The following is a 21,183-nucleotide window of genomic DNA, read 5'->3' as shown; positions in this document are numbered from 1 at the left end:
GATGTATTTATTAAATGATTTTGCTTGATGACGATCTTGAGGACCTTTTGTTTTGCATAGCGGATTAATCTATCGTTCTGGATCTGAGGGGTGTTTCTTGTTCTTTTTCCTACGTTTATTTTTCTCATGTGTTTCGCTATCTTCAGCATGTGCAGGTCTGGCGGTGTTGGATCGGCTTTTGTCTGCATGAGTCTTTTGCTTTGGTTAGTTATAGCAAATGTCCCTCTTTCTTCCTAGACAGACGAATAGACCGCAATTAGAGAACAAGTCATGAATGGATTGATCGATAATACTCCAACAACTTGCAGCGGGAACGGAGGCATTTCCGACCGCGGCAACCCCGCGCCTTTCATTCTTCCCCTCCGTCATTCTTCCTCTCTTCAGACCCTCGTTTTCGTGAGCTTCTTTCTTTCTTTCTTTCTTCAACTCAATAGAACTTGTCCTTTTCTTCCTCACCTCTTACTGCCTCACAATGGAATACGATCCCGAAACCCGTGAGTTCTGAGTCCGATTTTCTCAACTGTGTCCGACTGACCCCACCTTTGCCCTCCGCCAGCGCAGTATCTCACTTCCGACACGTCCAGCTTTGCCTCCACCTCGGCTCGAGAGCGCTGGCCGGTGATTTTGGTAAGTCTATCGGGTTTCTAATCAACGATTGCCATGTCAAAACTGACGATTTAACGCAGACGGGCGCCATTGATGACTTGCACCGCACCGTCGGCGAAACGACCGATGAGGAGAAGCGTCGCGAAGGAAAGGAGATCACCGGAAAACTCGCAGCGCTTAAGTATGAGCTGCAGCACAATAGACAATTGACGTGAGTTCCCAGTCATCTTATGATATGGTCCGCCAAAGCTCTAATATAACTCATCATCGACAGTCCCCTTCCTGACGACGGCCAGCCCGATATCGCAGACTACAACAAGGAACTAGAACAACGAGGAACCCCGGTCTGGCACGATGCCTCGTGGCTGTACTCGGAATGCTACCTATGTGTGTGCAATCGAGCTCGAGGACTATACTATTGGTACTGACGGACGGATCAGACAGACGGCTAAGCGCCCTCTTTTCGCTCTCCAAACACTGGAAGGGCTATGACGTGTTCGCACGCCAGAAGCTTTCGACCTTCAAGTCATCCCGCCCGGCTGTCCTCGAACTGGCCGGCAGATACAAGGAGCTGGCTACGGAGGCCGAGAAGGGCAACGAAGGCCGCACCTCTGAACAGGTCGAGCAGGCCGAGCGCGTGCTGTTCTCGGAGATGTGCGAGATCTGCCTCTGGGGCAATGCCACCGACCTCTCCCTCCTGACCTCTCTCACCTACGAAGACATCCAAAAGCTGCAAGGCAGCAAAGCGCGCAAGGCCGCCGAGGAGAATATTCTCGTCAACGACCTCGACGCCGCCTTCGACGTGCTCCAGCGTGCCCGGCGTGAGCGCAAGAACCAAGAGCGCCGCGTCGATATCGTCCTCGACAACTCCGGATTCGAGCTGTTCGTCGATCTCATCCTCGCCGGGTACTTGCTCTCCGCGGGCCTGGCTACCACCATCGTCCTCCACCCCAAGGTGATCCCTTGGTTCGTGTCCGACGTCACTCCCCCGGACTTCATGGCCCTCATCAACGCCCTTTCCGACGCGCAAGGCTTCTTCACAGCCCCGGACGAGTCCGGCCGCAAGCACGAACCCTTGTCCGACAAGGAACTCTCCGAGGTGACCTTCCTCTTCGACCACTGGAGCCACCTCCACGCCGAAGGCAAGCTCATCATCCGCCCGCACACCTTCTGGACCCTCCCCGGCGGATACTGGCGCATGCCCTACCTCGCTCCGGACCTCTACGAAGACCTCAAGCAGAGCGAACTCGTCCTGTTCAAGGGCGATCTCAACTACCGCAAGTTGACAAATGATGTAAGCTTTGCTCGTCTTGGCTCTGAGAACTTCCCCCCGGCCCTTCTCCTCGTCCTCCCGCTTTCCAAATGAGCATCGACCAGATTGAATCAGTCAGTATATGCTAACATCACGCCCCTCTCATAAGTCTATGTGGGATCCAATCACCCCCTTCACAACGGCCATCGGTCCCCTCGGCCGCCCCGACTCCGGCATCCGCGTTATGGCCTTCCGAACCTGCAAGGCCGATGTCGTGGTCGGTCTCCCCGCCGGCGTAGACGAAAAACTCCGCGAGCAGCCGGGCGGCGGCGGCTCCGAGGCCCGCAAGTGGGCCTGGAGCGGTAAGTGGGCCGTTGTGTCGTTCAGTGATGGCAAGGCTTGAGATAGATACACCTATCATTCTTTGCGCCGTTTGTAGAAAGAATCCGATCTGTGGTTGGTTGTATAGATGGAATAGACGATTATTTATTTCTTTCTAATAACCGCGATTGATATACACGGTTACTAAGATACGTATATAACTTGGTCGCGGTCATGTTTAGGTACTCAATAGATTGAACTCTGATATCAAGAATGTGAGCACTCGATGTGTGTGAGGAAGAACACATCGCATGTGAGCTTGATTCGTTTGAGGGTATAGTAATGTCCGTGCATAGGACGACGGTGGTGCACCATCCGGAGGACTAGGGAACTAAGATTACAACAACGTACAGTCGGCGCATCGCCGCGCAACAAAACATAGTGAAAGAGTTGTGGGGACCAGAAATCGAATCACGAAGCAGAAAGAACATAAGACAAGAGAGTACAAGACAAAGCGTTAGGCAAAAGTAACGTGCTTCCCGACCATCCCACCTCCCATAGCGCCCCTGACAATGGTGTATACCCCGATAAACTAGATTGGAGACAGAAAAGAAAAAGAAACAAAAGTAGGGAAAAAAAGGAGAGTTAAAGGCTTTAGATTGCGTGCTATGTTCCCGCCACGACAGGGTAAGAGAAAAGGGTTCGATGCGTGGAAGGTATGTATGAGGCTCGTCATTAGGGGAATTTATATGGGATCTTGCGTTGGTCAGGCTTCAAGAGCTGGCAATGCCTGCCCGGTGTATCCTCGGATGTTCTCCTTGCCTTGTTCTTTGGTCTTGCGAGTCTCGTCCTTGCGCTGCCTGAGGCGCGCTTGGGCTGAGAGTTTGCGGTCGAGGGGGATCGAGTCCCGTTGGGCGGCGGCTAGGCTTTGTCGGCGCTTGGTGGCTCGGTGGTCGAGGGTATGAGGGTGGGTGTCTGGGCCGCCGGAGATGGCGTCGAGGTTGTACTTGGATGAGGGGCGATGAGGGCGGTATCGGTCGTTGGTGGTTGTGGTCGTGGTGCGGATTTGGTGGCTGTCGTCGAGGTTTTGGGCCAGGTGATGGGCTAGAGAGGTGATGGTGGACTTGCTGCGGTAGCTGTCGGTGTTGTACTTGTGCTTGTGCTGGGGGCGTGACCGTGTGGTGGCTTCGAGAGACGGATACCCCGGAGGCGAGGATGGGGGCACGGTGGCTTCGTCGCCGTGGCGGTAGCGTGTGCGAGGGGCCTGGGGGGTTTCCCCTCCTAGAAATGCCAGTTGGTCTTCGTCGCTGATCCCCATAGCTCTCATGGCGCGTTTCAGGTCGAGATCCCCCGCTGTATACCTCGAAGACGGGTATGAGCGCCGTTCTTTGGCTCGTGGGCTCGGACTTGGTGGCTCGTCGAGCTCGACGGTCTCCTCTTGGGGTTCTTTTTCAGGGCTGGTATGTCCGCCGAAATCATAGACGTGAACCCCTGTGTGATCTTTTCGAGGGCTTTCAGAGGGACGGGCGCGATTCTGCAGCTGTGGTAGCCGTTCAATGGCTGTAAGCTTGATCCTGAGTTGATCGACCTGCTCCTGCATCCGACGACGCTCCTCGTTGAAGGATTCTTTGAGATCTTCCTCGTGTTCACGGTGCTGTTCAGAAGCCGACTTCAGACGATCACGGTACTCCTGGATCCGTGTTTCCAGTTTGACTTCACGTTGTCTCAATTTTGCTTCCTTCTCTTTGCGACGTCCTTCGTACTTGCTCATCTCCTGCTTCACACGGGCGAGGGTCTGTTTGAGTGACGCGTTCTCCTTCTGCAGCTCCGAGGCTTTCTGCTCCGAGCTTCGCGCTAGGTCCTTCAGCTTGTTGAATTCCTCTTTCTGGTGCTTCATCTCCTCTATCTTGGCGTTCGCCTGATCCAGAGCCTGCTGGATCGTGGAGACACTATCGGATTTCTGCTCAGAGGGACTGGCGATAGCAGAAGCTTCAGCAACCTCACTGATGTCTTGACCCACGACGCCATGACGTTCTAGCGTTTTGCGCAGCGAGTTAACCCGGTGTTTGTACTGCAAAGCTAATGCGGTTTGCTTAGTGAGTTCCTGCACTAATTTCTCCTTGTCTGCGTTGGCGCTCTCTCCGACCATGGTTGAAGCCAGGTGCGTGACATGGCGTTCCATCTCCGCGACCTTGATTTCTTCCTCTTTCAGTTTCTCAGCCAACCGAGAAGCCTCCTCGTCCTTCTTCTTTGCATATGTTTTTGCCGCGGAACGATACTGAATTAGCTTCTTGATCTCCCAGGTGGTCTTGTTGCGGTAATTATCGTATTCTGCCTTCCAATATTTGCCCGACTGCGATCGCGGTTCGTCGAGATTGATCGTATCGTCGTTGTCATCCTCTTCTGGTTGCGACAGCTTGGACTGCATCTCTGATGAAGAGGTAGAGTCGACGAAAATATCGACGCCCTTTGCGGGCTTTTCGCGCGAGTCCATTAAAGCTTGCGTAAGTTTACTTCGGGGTTTGGATGCCGACGAGCCCGATGACCATTGGCTGCTGAAACTGTTGGAGAGATTCGCCGGTGTCTTGATGTATTTCGCTAAGGGATCGTCCCGTTGGCGTTCGTTATCGACCACACTTTCGCCGAAAGAAACCGTCTTGCGCCGGTTGGAGGCCGTTCCGGGTGTTACGAGGATGCTTTTGGTGGGCGAGGCCATCGCGTTGACAGCCAGGTCAAGGTCGGCTTTGGTGGCGCGAGGGACCTCTCTTGCGTTCTGCGTAGGTTTCAAAACAACAACATTATCGGTGAGTCGTTGATTGGCTGCAGCAGTCTTGGTTTTCGCGGCGCGCTTGCCGGTGTCTTCGTCGTCGTCGTCAGCAGCAGGTGTACCAAACAGGGCACTCTTGAAGGCGCGAAGCGCAAACAGGGGAGCGGGCGTCTCTGGTGGCTCGAGAACCTTGGAGTTGGCTAGTTTGTCTAGGGCGATGAAACAAGGAAGAGAGAAGACAAGTCAGCCCGCGGACACCGCGCTTTGCATATGGTCAGGTGAAAATGGCCAGCATTATTGGGCCGTAAGGGCATGGTGGGCGGCGGCGACGGCGCGCGTGCACCGGCGCAAGGCGGGCAGCGATAGTAGTAGTATAGTTAAGCTATTGCAAAGAACGTACCTGCGACTCGCTCTTCCTGGCCTTTGATCCACCCCAACATGTCGAATGCAGAATCATAAGCGAAGAAAACTCTGATCAAATTACCAGGCTGGACGAGGATTGCATGACCAGCGCGACACCATTGGCAATCACAAGCAATCACAAGGTATAACTAAAGGGTAATGGACATATGGGAGGGGCGCGACCGGCAGGGGAATTGACGTGGAACGCTTTGCTTTGTTTACACACGTTCCCCAGCACAAGGCGGTCAGCGGAAAAATAACGGGGCGATCCACAGTCAGGCATTACTTACTTAGTTACGACCACGTACCGTATCATCACCGCCTTTCCACCTTTCTGCCTTTGCGGGCTGATTCCAACCGTTACTTTCAGTTGTATGGTGGTGGCCGACCGCTCTTAGGCCGTTGCCTGTCTCTTCTTTTATTCATTTTCCCACCTTTGCTCTTCTTCCCTCCCATCCTTTTCCCCCCCCCCCCCTTACCCTCCACCACCTCGCATACTTTATACTCTCTCCACATCCCCCCCTCTCCCTTTCTTTATTTTTATTCTCCGAATATGTGCTTTTCTGAGCTGTAGAGGGCTGCAGCTTCGGCTGCATCTTTGTCACTATTCTCCGTGGCAAAGGCCAATTCCATCTGGGTGCAATCATTAATCTCCACACACCGCCCAACGCCCCGCTATGCCTCACAAACAGAAGAAGAATTTCAACAATGCCCCCCAGATTGGCTCTCCTCGAGCGGAGAAGAAACAGCTCTCCCCAAATCCGTCCGCTCGTTTTGCCTCGCCCGTAGTGGCCCCCACCAATTATCAGGAGATCCACCAGAACGAGGTGGAAGCTCTGCGCTCCATTTACGGCGATGATTTCGAAGAAGTTGCCCACAGGCGCTCCGCCTGGCAGGTATGCTCGACGGTGCTTCAGTCGGATGCTGGGTGATAGAACAAACTGACTTGCGTCAATTCAGCAATCCTCCGAGCTCGTCTTCAAGCTGCATCTCCGAGCCTCGTCCAATCCCGAAGTACATCTAGAGCTGCTGGTGGAGCTACCGACTACCTACCCCAAGACGGTACCGAATCTTTCCTTGGAGAACCTCGACGATCTGCGCCAGGGTGCTCGATCGAGAATCAAAGAGATCGTTCGCACTAAACCAAAGACACTCTTGGGCTCCGAAATGATCTATGAACTGGCCGTGTCTATCCAGGATGTTCTTGAGGACGTGGCCGAAGCGCAGGCGCAAGATAAAGACCTACCCAGTCTCGAAGAGGAGCGCATGGAACAAGAAGCCGCCGCAAATCAACGAGCCGAGCTAGAGCGACAGGAGGAACTGCGCAAACAGGAGGCGGCCACCGCAGAGGAGGAACGTGCACTGCAGCAATTGCTCGAGGACAGGCTGAGGGAGCGGACAAAGCTTTCGCGCCGGAAGAGTCGCACGCCTGGCCTGGATGCTAATGGAGACATTGACGGCGCGCAACAAGTCGCGGGAGCCATCACCTTCGATCCGCCCCTCGTTGTGACGGAGCCGGGTCAAGACCCGTTGTTCTTTAGAGCCGTGTACGGAAAGTCACTCTTGAAGAGTCGTCAGTACAAAGAAACTTGTACTGTGAGACCAATCGCGTCCGACAACCGAACCCATGCACCGCTTTTGGTCTTGAAGGAAATGTTTCTCGACGCAAAGGGTGTTGACCCGTTGGATTTTCGGGAAAAGATGCGTTTCAGCGAGGATAAACTGGAGGGTCTGAAAAAGCTCCGCCACCCGAACATTCGAGACTTTATTGGGTTCACGATTTCTCGGCCACTGAGCTCCCAGGAGAGCACTTGGAAGGTCTCTGCGTTAGTTGAATACTCAAACAAGGGTCCTCTCTCTGAGTTTCTTGATGTAGTCGGAACGGTACCAGTTGAGATGCTCCGCAGTTGGACTATCCAACTCCTGGAGGCTCTTGAATATTACCACCGCAGTGGATTCGTTCATGGGAATATCAGTTGCGGCCGCGTCTTGCTGTTTAGGACACCGACGGGAGGAACTATTGTGAAATTGCAGGCCAGCATTGAAGAGTCTTTGCCTGTGTCCGCCGCTGGCAAACGGTCTTTGACAACGTCCAAGTCACCATTCTGGATGCCTCCTGAGTTGGCGCATGATGGAGCTCCCCCGACCATGAAGACCGATGTATGGGATCTGGGAATAGTGTTTCTCCAGATGGGCTTCGGAATGGACGTCCTCCAGCGGTATACATCGGCGAATGCGATGATGGCCACCCTAGGTCTAACGTCCCCTCTGCAGGATCTACTACATGAATTCTTTCGACCAGATCCCAAGAAACGGCCCACGGCTTTCCAACTTCAACCATCCGAGTTCTTCCGTGTTGATTCGCCTTTGATTGCTCGAACGAGTGCTTCAAACTCCATCTCTCTCCCACGGCGTCCACGTCTTGATTCTCTTGGAGCACTGCCGGCGTTTTCCCGCTACAACCAGGACTTTGACGAAGCTGGACGCTTGGGGAAGGGTGGATTTGGCCAGGTTGTCAAGGCGAGAAATAAGCTCGATGGTCGTTTCTACGCAGTGAAAAAAATCTCCCAGAAGTCTACCACTGCGTTGAAAGATACGTTGTCGGAGATCATGCTACTGTCCCGGCTTAATCACCCGTACGTAGTACGCTACTATACCGCGTGGATTGAAGAAGACTACGACTATGTAGATGAAGACGCTCTTTCTTCTACAGATAGTGATGTCTTTGCCAGTCGGGACTCCCGTGCATACGACTATAGCACGGGTGGCTTGGACTTTATCAGCTCGAGCGGCTATCCCAAAATTCAATTTGGCTCGGATAGCGAGGAAGACGACGACGGCACACTGTCTAATCGAAGGAAGGGAAACACCCCAGAAACTTACGAGACCGAGAGTGGCACAGGTCGGGAGTTGAGTCGAATTGCGTCGGGTTCTCAAGGCAGACCAGTACATACCACTCTTTACATACAGATGGAATACTGTGAGAAACACGTAAGCGCTGCCTTTTCAAGCCTATACCTTTCCTTGCAAGCTAATCGCTGATAGACTCTTCGTGATTTGATTCGAAATGGTCTGTATGATGACGTTGATCGTTCATGGCGTCTGTTCCGCCAAATTCTCGATGGTCTTAGCCACATTCATGGCCACGGCATCATTCATCGAGATCTCAAGCCGGACAACATCTTCATTGATGTTGCCAACAATCCACGTATTGGAGATTTCGGCTTAGCTACCAGCGGCCAATTTACTACTGCGGTGTGCTCTTCTACAACGGCAGATTTTGAAGGCAATTTCACCCGGAGCCTGGGCACAACCTACTATGTCGCACCGGAAATGAAATCTGGCCTAGCAGAAAACTACAATGAGAAGGTGGATGTAAGCGCAATTCTGAACCCAAATGATCAGTTGGTTTTGCTAATGGTCGCCTGCAGATGTATTCTCTGGGTGTGATCTTCTTCGAGATGTGTCATCCTCTTCCGACGGGCATGGAACGTGATCAGACATTGCGGGCGATAAGGGAGCCGCACCTCACGCTTCCACCGACGTTCCAATACTCTGAGAAGGTGGTCCAAGGCCGGATAATTAGATCACTGCTAAGCCATGATCCGAGCCAACGGCCTTCGGCGGCCGACCTTCTACATAGTGGCCAGATCCCTCTACAAGTCGAAGAAGAGACCTTCAGAAGAGCTATCATGCATCTCTTATCTGATCCCAATTCGCCTGATTACAAGAAGATTCTTTCCGGAATATTCTCCCAGTCTCCGAAAAAATACGAAGATATCGCCTGGGACATGGATTCGCGCGAGTCACCAGCAGCCCACGAGCTTCTGGTTCGAGGCCTGGTTAAAGAAAGATTGACTTCTATCTTTCGCCGGCACGGAGCGGTGGAGACAACTAGGCAGATGCTGTTTCCCAGGTCTCAACACTACAATAACGGTGCCGTGAGATTACTGGACTCTTCTGGAAACCTGCTTCAGTTACCATTCGATCTTACTTTGCCGAATGCACGTGCCATACCCCGACAGGATCCTTCGCTGGAGAAGACATATGCTTTCGGCACTGTATACAGAGACATGCCTCATGGAGGGGAGCCTAGGACCCACAAAGAGGTGGACTTTGATATTGTATCGCACAATACTCTGGATTTGGCGTTGAAAGAGGCGGAAGTCATTAAAGTTCTGGATGAAATCATTGAAGAGTTTCCACCTTTGAGGTCTTCTCCAATGTGTTTTCTGGTCAATCATTCCGACTTGCTTCAACTTATCATGGAATTCTGCCGTATAACTCCATCTCAAATCCCTCGTGTAAAGGAGGTCATTAGCAGGTTGAATGTGGGAAAATGGACGATGCAGAAGATCAGAAGCGAGCTTCGATCGCCCTCCATCGGTGTTGCTTCGACATCACTGGATGATCTTGCTCGCTTTGACTTTCGAGGTTGGGTTGCCTTTCCCTGCTGCCAAATCTGATACTAATTCTAGCAGACTCTCCCAAGCAAACGCACAAACGACTGCGGGCAATCATGGAAGGTACCCGGTTCGCTGAGCGATTGGCGCCCATATTCGCTCGCATCAACATGCTAGTTGGGTATTTACAGGGTTTTGATGTCAAACGAAAAGTTTATGTGAATCCTCTTGGGAGCTTGAATGACAAGTTCTTCCGGGGAAGTATTCTGTTCCAATGTGTCTTCGACAGTAAGCGGCGTGACGTCTTCGCTGCCGGTGGACGATACGATTCTCTAGTTCAGGAGTTCCGTCCAAAAATGCTGGCGAGTCGCGCGCACACTCACGCTGTGGGGTTCAATCTGAGCTGGGACCGTCTTAGTTCAGCTATGCTTGAGTACCTCGGCACCGGGATCTCTGCTAAGGCATCCGTGAAGCATCCTGAGACAGAAAACGGGGCGTTCTGGAAAACGAGAAGGGTACGTCCTGCCTTAAAACGATGAATTATCCGGCCACGCTAACAGCGCATAGTGTGACGTTCTTGTTGCCAGTTTCGACCCGACTGTGCTACGTACGATGGGGATTAAGATCGTTCAGGATATGTGGGCCAACGATATTAGTGCCGAACTCGCTGTGGATGCTTCGTCTTTGGAAGAACTACTCAACAAGTACAAAGAGGACAGCCATAGCTGGATCGTCATAGCCAAGCAAGACAGCCAAGAACGTGGCTTCAAAGTAAAGAGTTTCTCTCCTCGAGAAGAACTAGATATCCGAAGCCCCGAGCTAGTGCCTTGGATTCGCCACGAGATGCGTGCGCGCAGCCAACGGGAAGGCACAACAGAGCCACAGCGACAGTCTCGACTTTTGAGCCAAGCAGAAGCCAGCACAGCGAATGGTGACCGGGCCAGTGATGTGCGCATTCTGATACCACAGCACCGGAGCAAGAAGTCGAACCGCAGGAACATCGTCGAGTCTGGTATGTCTCCCACTTCTCTCACTCTCGCACACCATCAAGACCGGCTACTAACGACCGCCCAGCTCTCTTCCGATCCCGCGAGGTCGTCGAAGATGCCTTGCATGGCCCGATCGCCGCTATTGATACCCGCGACGATCTTCTGGAGGCGATCAGAAACACCCGCCTTTCCGACCCGGAAAGTTGGCGGGCGGTCATCCAAAATGCACCGCTGACCGAGCGCAAATACCTCAACCAGGTGCACGAACTGCTCTCCGATCTCGCCAATGAGGCGCAAACCGGTGATGGTACCGAGCTTTATACAAACGCATTTATCTACAATTACCGGACGGGGTCGTGTATATACTACGATTTAGGAGTCGGCTGCTGAGGGGAATGGGTGGAATGATGACTGATGTTGATGCGATTTATGCGGCTACATTCTCATTTTTCTATGATTGGCTATAATCTATTATGCCAGATATCTCTACTTCGTCTTATTTCTAGCAAACCGAATTATACCCCCGAGTTCAAACCTACCATTAGAACCCTACCAGCCCATTTGGGCAAGCAAGATAACAAAGGCCGTAAGTATACCTGCCGTTGGGCGGTACGGCAGCCTCGAGCCTCGGGGTCTACTGCGAGCTATCGATCTCGTTGGTTGGGGGTAACACCACACCACCTCTCGTCCAGCGGGGATGACCTCGATATTGCCAATGCAATGATGGCTACGGCGCGACGTTGAGGGTGCGGCTCCGGCGTAGGAAGGCGTCTAAAGACCGGTCATATCGTCGCGTAAGTCGGGGCAATTCTGTACTTTTTTCAGAACCTATATCTATTTGAGAAAGAAGAAGGTTAGTGATGTTCAGAGTAAACCATGAATAACGCACAGCTTCCGATGCTTTGTTGTCTCCGTTGGAGAGGTCACATATGCAGCCGAGCAACGTAGAACATACCGCATTAGTTCATAATAATATAGAGCGCATAAATCAGAACATTGGCTGCAGCTTCTGCTACAGCCACTCCACGAAGTAGAGATGCGTAAGAAAGTCCAAAGGGGACAAGACAGGAGAGAACGAAGTCCCAGCGCGGGGCGCAAAGCGCGGAGATGAAGTCGCAGTCGCCGCACGATAGCTATCAGCTTACATAATCGCGGTGATGGAGCTTGGCGGCGTCGCATCGATTTTGAAGAGGATCAATCATTGTTTCCCTCAGAACGGCTTTCGAAAGCGCAGCCTACCCTATCCTGTCGAGGCTCTTACCTCTTGCCGCTGGTAAATCCGATTCAACCGTCTCAGTTTGATTCTGTCAGGGAGACTCAGCGATTGCTGTCCGGCTGTGGGTTGCAATTTTGTAATCATATCATTAGAGAAAGCCTGAGTCCGCGGGGCTCTCAACCGGCAAAATGGTCAACATCACGGAAAAGATCAAGGAGTATGTTCTTCTGCGAGAATAGATCGAGACTGGGTTCTGACTTGACTCGTGTGCAGGATTGAAGATGAGATGCGCAGGACGCAGAGTAAGTTGTTACTGTTCCCATGCACTGCATCCCTCACTCCCCCTCTATCAGCTCCGTCTTTTTCCTCCGATAACCCCGCCATGCTAACCCGAGAGCACAGAGAACAAGGCCACAGGTGTGTTTGTTTCCCCACATCCACTGTTGAACAAGTACAGCGGGATAGACTCTGATCTGCTATGTACCAGAGTACCATCTTGGTCTGTTGAAAGGGTAGGTCACCTCAATTCATATTCCACTCCGTCAATCATTTTATAGCGGAGTCCCTTCACCCCCCATTACCCCACTCCAAATGAAAGAAAGAAAAACAACCACCATACTAACAGACACCTCCCAGTAAACTCGCCCGTCTGAGGGCTCAACTCCTGGAGCCAACAGGTGGCTCCGGCGGCGGAGGCACCGGATTCGACGTCAGCAAGAGCGGAGATGCGCGAGTGGCTCTCGTCGGTTTCCCCTCCGTCGGTAAATCGACCTTCCTGAGCAAGATCACCAAGACCAAAAGTGAAACGGCCGCGTACGCCTTCACCACGCTCACGGCCATTCCCGGTGTCCTGGAGTACGGCGGTGCGGAGATTCAGATTCTGGATCTGCCGGGTATCATCGAGGGTGCTGCCGAGGGTAAGGGTAGAGGACGGCAAGTCATTTCTGCGGCGAAGGTACGCACACGGCTCTTCTCTCTCCCTGAGCGTCTACGATCACCCTCACGGCTTGCTCATCATCTATTCCCGGGGTACTGACCTACTTGGTGACATAGACAAGTGACCTGGTCCTGATGGTCCTGGACGCCACGAAACGAGCCGAGCAACGAGCCCTGCTCGAGGCGGAATTGGATGCTGTCGGTATCCGACTGAACAAGGAACCTCCGTACGTTGACCTAGTCGCTCCTGCGTCTTGATTCCTCCTCTGCCCAACCTGCTATGATTCTAATGCAAACCATCCAGAAACATCTACCTGAAGCAAAAGAAAGCCGGAGGCGTGAAGATCACCTTCCAAACACCTCCCAAATACCTCGACGAGAAAATAATCTTCAACGTCCTCCGCGACTACAAGATGCTCAACTGTGAAGTCCTCGTCCGCGACGAATACGGTATGTCTTGTCTTTCCCGTCTCACTCCTCCAACAAGCCCTTCAACCCAAAAACCCCCTCCGGCACCCCAAAACCCCCAAAACTAACACCACAATAGCTACAATCGACGACTTCATCGACGTAATCATGAAAGACCACCGCAAATACATCAGATGGTATGCCTTCTCTCCCTAAATCTCACTTCACAACAGTAGAAGAACCCTGCTAAATACCTTCAAAGTCTCTACGTATACAACAAAATCGACGGCGTCAGCCTCGACTTCCTCGACCAACTCGCCCGCGAACCCTACACGGCCGTCATGAGTTGTGAACTGGATCTCGGTGTCGAGGACGTCGTCGAGCGCATCTGGAAAGAACTCCGTTTGATTCGCGTCTATACGAAGCGGTACGTTCTCGTTCATGTTCTTGTGCATTCGGGCGTTTAGAAAACTAATACCTCCCATATAGGAAAGGAGAGGAGCCTGATTTCTCCGAGGCGCTGATTGTGCGGCATAACTCTTCCATCGAGGATGTCTGCGATAGTATCCATCGAACGCTGAAGGAGACGTTCAAGTATGCCATGGTGTGGGGGGCCAGTGCGCGGCATATTCCCCAGCGGGTGGGGTTGGGACATGTCGTGGCGGATGAGGATGTGGTTTCCATTGTGGCTAAATAACAAGTGTGTTTTGAGGCTAGCAAATACCAAATCATTAGATTCAAAACGGTTCAACAATGGTGAGCCACGCCGGTAGCGACAAGTAGTGAAGAAAGAGGAAGGCTGTATCGAGAGCAAGAATTAGATTTACGACTACACCAAGACGAAGGAGGTCGACCTTTTACATTTATTCAAGTGCGCGAGTGTTTGTAAAATGGAAGTAATGCATTTACTACATTTAACTCAAAGAGGTACCCAAATTATGATCCGAACATTTTGACAAGAAAAGAAACCGTATATGATCCAACCGTGCCCATATCCTTAACTCCAGTCCCAATCGACAATCTGTTTAAGCAGCAGTAGCGGCGGCAGCGGCAGCAGCAGCCACGTTCTGCATACCGATGGTAGGCTGCACACCAACACGCTCCTTGGCCAACAGGTCAACCAAGAGAGGGCTGGGGGTGGTCTCACGACCAGGCTGGAAAGCCAGCTGGCTGTTCTTGTACTTGACCACACTGTCCAGGTAGATGTCGAAGAGGTAAGACGAGTCCAGGGGACCGCCCTTAGCCTCAGGGTGGAACTGGGTGCTGAAGATGGGACGGGTCTTGTGAATCATACCCTCGTTGCTAGAGTCGTTCAAGTTGACAAAGTAGGGCTTCCAGTCAGAAGGCAGGGTATCAGCATCCACAGCATAACCGTGGTTCTGACTGGTGATGTGGCAGCGACCGGTGCTCAGATCCAGGGCAGGGATGTTGTGAGCACGGTTACCGTACTTGAGCTTGACAGTACGGGCGCCATTGGCGAGAGCCAGAAGCTGGTGGCCCAAGCAGATACCGAAGATGGGAACCTGGGAGGTTTCCATCAAGCGGCGAAGGTGGTAAACGGTGTCCTGACAGTGAGTCGGGTCACCGGGACCGTTGGAGATGAAGACACCATCGAAGTGGTGGGCGACCTTGTGGATGGGGTAGTCGAAGGGGAACACAGTGACACTGGCTCCACGGCTAACCAGGCTGCGCAGGATGTTCTCCTTGACACCACAGTCGATGACCGCGACGTGGCATAGAGGGTTGGCCGCGCTGACGTGGAAGGGGGCCTTGGTGCTGACCTGACGGACCAAGTGGATCTGCTCAGGGTCGACGAAGGCCTCATCCTGGTCGGCATCGTACTCCTCACCGACAGTGATACGAGCGAGGGAGGAACCCTGCTCACGGAGGTACGTGACAATGGCACGAGTGTCGACACCCGAGATGGCGGGGACACCCTCGCGAGCACACCACTCGCCAAGACTCTGGACGGCAGTCCAGTGACTGTACTGCTCAGCGACATCGGCGACGACGACACCGGCAGCCTGGAGGTTGGGCGACTCGAAGTACTTGAGAAGCCCGTGTTGATCCCTCTCAGCGGAGGGAACACCATAGTTACCGATCAAGGGTTGGGTGAAGACCAAGATCTGACCACGGTAGGAGGGGTCGGTCAAGGACTCGGGGTATCCCACGAGTGAGGTGGTGAAGACGGCTTCACCCGAGATGTTGGAGCGGGCTCCGAAGGACTTGCCGTGGAAGATCGGACCATCTCGGATCGTGAACGTAGCGCGTTCAGTGGCCGGACGTCCCTGACGGACGGTGGCCATGAAGCGGGACTGGACGGAGGCATTCACGGAAGGGAAGGCCTGGGCCCTGGCGGGCATGGCCTTGAAGAGTCGAGCGAACATAATGTAATTTAGATGAGAGAAAAAGTGTATCGGTGACAGATGTGGGTGGTGGGAATTCAAAAGTTTCCGGAAGCTTTCCAGAGGTGATCCGAGATGTAGTCCTGTAGAATCAAGATTAGTTGCTTGTTCATCGTGACGATAGTGGTGGTGGAGGAGGGGAAAGGGCTGAATGTGATCATACCTGAGAGGTGAAGACGGAAGGTGCCAAACGCATAAGCGCGACGGTGCTGTTACCAGTCTTTATTTAAAATTGAGGGGATAAGAGAGGTCTGATTAGACAGACATGGGATATGTAGCTGGAGTGTTGAATGAGGGAGGATTGAAATTGGTTGTTAAGAGATGAGTCAAAGACAAGGAGGAGAAGAAGGAAAGGGAGGGAGAAGAGGAGGAGAGGGATTGAAAGGGCGGGCATTAAAAGAAGGAGCGAGCGAGCGCCGGCCCGGTCGGCCTGAGCACGTGCCTTCGTCCTCACCGCGTCCCTGCCCCCCCGGCCAATCGGAGCCCGGCCATTGCCTCCCGCTATCGGACTCAGGATTTTTCTGCAGGGATTTATCATGGCTGTTATTCACACTGAATAATCGGAAATCTTCTCGTTGAACTATCGGGGATACACTCTGCAGACTGCTTCGCATCATCTCTCTGGATCTTCGTTCCTGAACACGCCCATGACTCACCATTTATGTCAACCCCTCCACTGCAAACCGGGTCTATTGCTGCTGGCCTCCATCCATTACCTAACAACTTGCCCCCCCGATGGCTGTCTGGGGAATATCCTTGACTAATAACTTGCATTACCCCAGAACAGACACAGCCTTTCCATTATCCCATTAATTGCCCTGATAAGACTTCCCCCAAGCGTTCGTTGGTCCGTTGGCTTCGATTGTTATCTTCGCCTAATCCCGATCCCGAGTCCCGACTACAGCGACGCAAGCTCAATTGACTTCGAGATCTGAACAGTTGAGTGCAGTACAATCAGGGCTATCAATTCCTAGCCAGCTGGCAATATGAAAACTGGATGGAATTCGATCGCCCCTAGAGCAATAGATCCACCGCCTCGGACAATGGCTGGGAGCACTGGCTTCCGGATGCAGGCTATACTCCCGATGATCCTGCCCCATACGCTTCTAGTTGCAGCGCGACTGCTTTCCCATGCAGGGGATCTTTAGTGATTCGAACAGGTCAGAACGTCTTTGAAAATTTCTTCACCGCAGTTCAATCGCGATGCAAGTCTGTAGGATGGTTTGTGGCTGGAAGTCCAAACATTCTCAGCGCCAGTAAAAGATGAGTCAGTGGCTGAACCACCGGTTGTCCACAGCGATAGAGACCCCAAAGGCTTCGTAGTCGGAATGACCACCCCTTCCCTGCAGTAGGATGACAGAAGCGATGATGATGATGGTTGCTACTTGCAATAATTCTAGGCTCTCTTGGACATCAAAAGCGACAGCAGTCGAGACGTAGCAAGACTTTGGGCAAAGATAAAGGGCAATACAGTAAGTAGACTGTCACGCCGAATGATCTTCCTCGTCCAGAGAGAGCCTATGCAGCAGGCCAATGCACCCGCTATGCACCGCTGACTCAGCTGACCAGCACAACATCACATGTTTTCTCCTCGTGTAGTTCGACGATACGCTTCAGCCCAATCAACTCCGAACGAAGCCAGTCGTACAAACACACATAATATCCGAACTCTGGGGCAGTCCGCCGAATCATGCACAATCCGGACACAAAACACCAAAGATGACCGAACCCCCGAGAAAGCGCTCCCGAGTTGCCTGCACATCATGCCAATCACGCAAGCGCAAGTGCACCGGGGACCAGCCCTGTTCAACGTGCGTGCAGTTCGGCGTGGACTGCCACTATGACTTAGAGTCGCGCAAGAAGCGGGACGTCCGGCTCTTCCAACTGCAGTCTGCACCATTCCTGGGACTTCCCAGCCTTGTAGACGGAGGAAGCATGGGAGGAGGAGGAAGCATCTCCAGCCGGCCGGAATCCAAACACTCGCCCGACGAGACGGCAGCCCGGCTCAACTCGCTGGACGCCAACTCCGGCGCCGCGTTCGCCAGACGCCTCGGCCTCAAGATCGACCCGACCAATGCGCCCAAACTGCACCTCTTCGCCTGGAACGTGGGCGCACGACACCCAGCCCCGGCGTCCTCCATGCCCGCCTCGTTCTCCCCGGCGGCCTCGCCCATCGTGGACCTCATCTCCCAGGACGAGATGCGCGCGCTGGTCGCCGTGTTCTTCGAGAAGGTCGACCCCTGCTACGGCTTCATCGACCGCGACGACCTCCTGCGCAACCTGAGCCGCCGGTGGCTGCCGTCGACGGCAGAGTCGGCCCTACCCTATGGGGCCTTCGACGCGGTGCTCTGCGGCGTCGGCGCGTTCGGCTGCCTGTTCTCCCAGCGACAAGCCACGCCCGCGGAGCAGCAGCTGGCGGAGAGCGCCCGGCTGATCCTCGAGCAGCACCAGGTCACCGACGCAACACCGTCCGTCGACCTGGTGACGGCGTGGGTTCTCCGCGTCGCCTACCTACGCATGACCGCGACGCCGAACGCCGCCTGGATGGCCAGCTGCTCGCTGATGCACCTCATCGAAGCGGCGGGACTCCACCTGGAGCTGCCCAGCGAGGACACAGACGCACCGCTCTGCAGCCAACCAGTGGAGCCGTGCAACCCGGAGATTCGCCGACGGCTCTTCGGGATGGCGCGACACCTGAATGTGTGGATCTCGTTTGAGCTGGCGCGGTCGCGGGTGGTGCTGTACGGCGCGACGTCTCTCCCACCGACGCCGCGGTCGACCAGCCAGCCGACGGAGATCTTCGGGCTCCTGCCCATGTCCGAGAGCCTGGATCCGAACAAGACGCAGGACTCGCCGGCGCTGGAGGCCGCGCTCACGGACGTGCTGAGCGTGGTGCACACGCAGCCGCCGCTGATCCTGGTGCAGTGTAACCTGATGCTGTGCATCTACCGCCGGCTCCGGGCGCTGAACTGCATCATCTCGGGCGCGCTGCTCGACCAAGTGCTGGCCATCGCGGGGAAGGGGCTGCGCGCCGCGCGCGAGATGGTCGCCGCCAACTGTCCGTGGCATCAGGCGGCGAACGTGCCGTTCCAGGTCGTGTGCACGCTTCTGGCGATCGACAACCGCACGGCGCTGACCATGCTGGGCGACGCCATGGCCACCCTGCGCGAGGTCGTCGCCGCCTACGACACCGAGGTCATGCGCGAGGCCTACAGCACCGCGTACCTGCTCATGCTGCTGCACCAGCGCCAGAAGGAGGAGGACACGAAGGTGCTCAAGGACGTGCTGCACGTGCACTCGGCCGCCTCGACGTCGCAAACCGAGGCCGGCGGCGGGCAGGCGGCTTCGTCTACCGAACCGCATCATTCGCTGGCAGACTATCCCGGGTTCTCCTGGCTGAGTGATCTACTGGTCGACATGCCGAGTCTGCAAAACTTCGACATGGAGCGGTTCATGTACACCGACATGCCGGGCACGCCCGGTGCGGGATCGCTTCCTACCGGCTGAACATCCCTTCTCCAAAGCAAAAAAAGAGTTGATCAATTGAACAGCGACGATGGATATACAACCATTTACAGCACCAAAACGAGCGCTAATATCCTGAACGTAACAAAACTACTACTGGGACTTCTTCTGGTTCTCGGCCCGCTTTTGGGGTCCAGAGCCCCACACGACGGTGCCGAGTTTCCACAGCACCCAAAGCGAACCCAGGACGATGGCGACTACCGTGCCCAGTTCGATAGTCTTGCTGCTGAAGATGCCATTCGCCTTGAGCACGGGCACGTTGACCTCCTCGACCAACCGACCCTGCTCGGCAGCTGGGTGCACCTGGTAGAAGACCGTTTGGGGGCCGAACAGGCCCTCCCATCCGAGGTCGACGCGATCGAACGGATTGAATTGCATTCTGGCCTCCTCGCTGGCGGTGCAGGCCCAAAAGACAACGGGCCAGGGAACCGCGGCCGAACGATAGCCACTTTCCGAGGGATGCAGATACCGCAGATGCAGCGGGATGGTCACGTTCCAGTGCTCTGGAGACCGGTCGGCCGGGGGTGTGGCGACCTCAAACAGCCAATTCGACCCCCACCGAGAGACGGACCAGTCCGGCGCCTCTAGATCCGTCTCGCCCGTCACAGACTGCAACTTGACCAGGTGATGCGACTCCAGGAACAGCCGATCATCAGTGCCCAGCTGATACTTATCGCCAAAGATATAGGACGGCAGGGTTAGATACGTATGCAGCGTGCAGGTCGCGTCGGGGGACGCAGGGGGACGCTGCAGCGCGGCAGGCGACATGGAAACAGCCATCGTAGGATGTAAGCCGGTGGGCGAGGGGAACGAAACCGAGAAGACGGCATCACGCGGAAGAGCATGATGTCTCGAAGGGAAGGAAAACAACGTCGGCTCTGGCAACCCGGGCACAAGTCAGTCGATGCGACGCATACTGGGGATATGGGGCAAGGCACACGTACTCAACTTGTCATCCTCCCCGACCACGCCCAACAACCCACCCATCTTGATCTCCTCGGGATCGACCGCCCTCTCTGCCCCCAGAAATCCCACCTCCATCTTATCCTTCGATCCAGCAACGGGAGCGCGAATATACTCCGTCCACCCCTCACCCCCAGGCGCCTCGGACCAAAACCCCGACAAAACCAGCGCGCGCGACGAAGCATCGTAGGAGATATCCACTGAGTCAGCAGCGAGCAACTCCGCCGCCTGACGCCGACACTCGGCCGCCGCACCCTCGCCATCCTTCAACCCACAGACTTTCCGCTGAAAGAACTCCACCAGGCCGTCCAAAGACGCCAAAGGCGAGTAATACTGCCACACGGTTTCAGGGGAAGAAGTGACATCCGACCGGGTGAACGATTTCTAGCCACCACCATAAAAGATTAGCCCTCATCCACACCCTGAACAACAAAGTCTTAGGTATTCACAAACAAACCTCATAATCCAGACACTTCAGCCCAAGCCCAAACACCCCCTTCAAGACCCGACAAACAGCCTCCGTATCTCTGTGAATTGTTAGTCAGATCTCCCCACCGTAGCCCCAAACCACCACGCAAAAGAGAAACAGGATGAGTGCAACTCACCCACCTTCCCCCTCAACCCTGGGAGTAAAATAAACATGCAAACCGGGCGACACCCGGCTCGCAAACGGCGTGACCCCGTCTTCCTCCCCTTCCACTCCAGATCCAGATCCAGATCCAGAATGAGGCGCAACCTCCTTCGCCCACCGCACACTCACCCCCTCAACCCCACGCACCAAGAACCTCGTTGCCTATACTCACAACGAGAGTAAAGATTAGCCAAGCACGGCTCAAACCCACCCCCCAACTAAGTCCAGCCCCAAATCAAGTCAAATCCAGCCCCATCCCAAGTCCAAATCCATACCCTCCGCACCAAGCCTAGTACCAGCAATCAAATACAACCGATAATTCGACCCCTGGGGTATCTCAAAGTATATACTACACCCCC

At 54.3% G+C, this 21,183-nt stretch overlaps 7 protein-coding genes across 7 annotated transcripts; 4 read left to right on the top strand and 3 right to left on the bottom strand.

The window, feature by feature from the left end:
- Nucleotides 1-379: 379 nt before the first annotated feature.
- Nucleotides 380-2,261, top strand: BO97DRAFT_394816 (damage-control phosphatase ARMT1 family protein; the record flags this gene model as incomplete). The annotated part of the gene is made up of 6 exons (XM_025694001.1): nucleotides 380-494; nucleotides 557-627; nucleotides 687-817; nucleotides 881-993; nucleotides 1,047-1,900; nucleotides 2,028-2,261. Exons 1-6 carry the CDS (start codon nucleotides 473-475, stop codon nucleotides 2,259-2,261), a joined length of 1,425 nt encoding a protein of 474 aa, XP_025549165.1. The 5' UTR covers nucleotides 380-472.
- A 684-nt stretch (nucleotides 2,262-2,945) lies between these two features.
- Nucleotides 2,946-5,386, bottom strand: BO97DRAFT_350452 (uncharacterized protein; the record flags this gene model as incomplete). Its single annotated transcript, XM_025691952.1, has 2 exons — nucleotides 2,946-5,146; nucleotides 5,347-5,386. The coding sequence occupies 2 exons, from the start codon at nucleotides 5,384-5,386 to the stop codon at nucleotides 2,946-2,948; spliced, it is 2,241 nt and encodes a 746-aa protein (XP_025549164.1).
- Nucleotides 5,387-5,827: 441 nt separating this feature from the next.
- On the top strand, nucleotides 5,828-11,150 carry cpcC (putative protein kinase (Gcn2)). Its single transcript, XM_025695582.1, has 7 exons — nucleotides 5,828-6,244; nucleotides 6,309-8,339; nucleotides 8,394-8,723; nucleotides 8,780-9,782; nucleotides 9,830-10,266; nucleotides 10,319-10,763; nucleotides 10,826-11,150. The coding sequence occupies exons 1-7, from the start codon at nucleotides 6,026-6,028 to the stop codon at nucleotides 11,128-11,130; spliced, it is 4,770 nt and encodes a 1,589-aa protein (XP_025549163.1). The 5' UTR covers nucleotides 5,828-6,025; the 3' UTR covers nucleotides 11,131-11,150.
- Nucleotides 11,151-11,949: 799 nt separating this feature from the next.
- Nucleotides 11,950-14,022, top strand: BO97DRAFT_444903 (putative GTP binding protein (Gtp1)). The gene is made up of 10 exons (XM_025698501.1): nucleotides 11,950-12,173; nucleotides 12,230-12,258; nucleotides 12,359-12,373; nucleotides 12,444-12,468; nucleotides 12,593-12,911; nucleotides 13,010-13,119; nucleotides 13,197-13,342; nucleotides 13,440-13,497; nucleotides 13,563-13,727; nucleotides 13,790-14,022. Exons 1-10 carry the CDS (start codon nucleotides 12,145-12,147, stop codon nucleotides 13,995-13,997), a joined length of 1,104 nt encoding a protein of 367 aa, XP_025549162.1. The 5' UTR covers nucleotides 11,950-12,144; the 3' UTR covers nucleotides 13,998-14,022.
- Nucleotides 14,023-14,185: 163 nt separating this feature from the next.
- cpa1 (carbamoyl-phosphate synthase (glutamine-hydrolyzing) CPA1) lies at nucleotides 14,186-16,059 on the bottom strand. The gene is made up of 2 exons (XM_025694000.1): nucleotides 15,869-16,059; nucleotides 14,186-15,788 (listed from the first exon to the last, which is right to left on the bottom strand). Exon 2 carries the CDS (start codon nucleotides 15,685-15,687, stop codon nucleotides 14,326-14,328), a length of 1,362 nt encoding a protein of 453 aa, XP_025549161.1. The 5' UTR covers nucleotides 15,688-15,788; nucleotides 15,869-16,059; the 3' UTR covers nucleotides 14,186-14,325.
- A 1,122-nt stretch (nucleotides 16,060-17,181) lies between these two features.
- On the top strand, nucleotides 17,182-19,268 carry BO97DRAFT_144842 (putative C6 transcription factor). Its single transcript, XM_025690130.1, has one exon. The coding sequence runs from the start codon at nucleotides 17,425-17,427 to the stop codon at nucleotides 19,210-19,212; it is 1,788 nt and encodes a 595-aa protein (XP_025549160.1). The 5' UTR covers nucleotides 17,182-17,424; the 3' UTR covers nucleotides 19,213-19,268.
- Nucleotides 19,268-20,866, bottom strand: BO97DRAFT_456956 (uncharacterized protein; the record flags this gene model as incomplete). Its single annotated transcript, XM_025699197.1, has 4 exons — nucleotides 19,268-20,108; nucleotides 20,175-20,577; nucleotides 20,651-20,718; nucleotides 20,803-20,866. Coding segments are annotated over 4 exons (1,320 nt in total), but the record flags the coding sequence as incomplete, so codon positions are not given.
- Nucleotides 20,867-21,183: the final 317 nt, after the last annotated feature.

The sequence above is a fragment of the Aspergillus homomorphus genome (assembly GCF_003184865.1).
Source record: "Aspergillus homomorphus CBS 101889 unplaced genomic scaffold BO97scaffold_32, whole genome shotgun sequence".
NCBI classification, from domain to species: Eukaryota; Fungi; Ascomycota; class Eurotiomycetes; order Eurotiales; family Aspergillaceae; genus Aspergillus; species Aspergillus homomorphus.
The sequence above is the reverse complement of the archived record's forward strand: the minus strand, read 5'-3'. Positions and strand labels throughout refer to the sequence as shown.

Excerpts from the sequence above, each read along its gene's own strand:
- cpcC (XM_025695582.1), top strand. The coding sequence starts at position 6,026 with ATGCCTCACAAACAGAAGAAGAATTTCAACAATGCCCCCCAGATTGGC. Across the intron at positions 8,340-8,393 it reads TGGAATACTGTGAGAAACAC|ACTCTTCGTGATTTGATTCG; the intron begins GTAAGCGCTGCC and ends AATCGCTGATAG. Across the intron at positions 9,783-9,829 it reads TGCTCGCTTTGACTTTCGAG|ACTCTCCCAAGCAAACGCAC; the intron begins GTTGGGTTGCCT and ends TAATTCTAGCAG.
- BO97DRAFT_444903 (XM_025698501.1), top strand. The coding sequence starts at position 12,145 with ATGGTCAACATCACGGAAAAGATCAAGGA. Across the intron at positions 12,174-12,229 it reads ATCACGGAAAAGATCAAGGA|GATTGAAGATGAGATGCGCA; the intron begins GTATGTTCTTCT and ends ACTCGTGTGCAG. Across the intron at positions 13,343-13,439 it reads CCTCGTCCGCGACGAATACG|CTACAATCGACGACTTCATC; the intron begins GTATGTCTTGTC and ends ACACCACAATAG.
- cpa1 (XM_025694000.1), bottom strand. The coding sequence starts at position 15,687 with ATGTTCGCTCGACTCTTCAAGGCCATGCCCGCCAGGGCCCAGGCCTTC.
- BO97DRAFT_144842 (XM_025690130.1), top strand. The coding sequence starts at position 17,425 with ATGACCGAACCCCCGAGAAAGCGCTCCCGAGTTGCCTGCACATCATGC.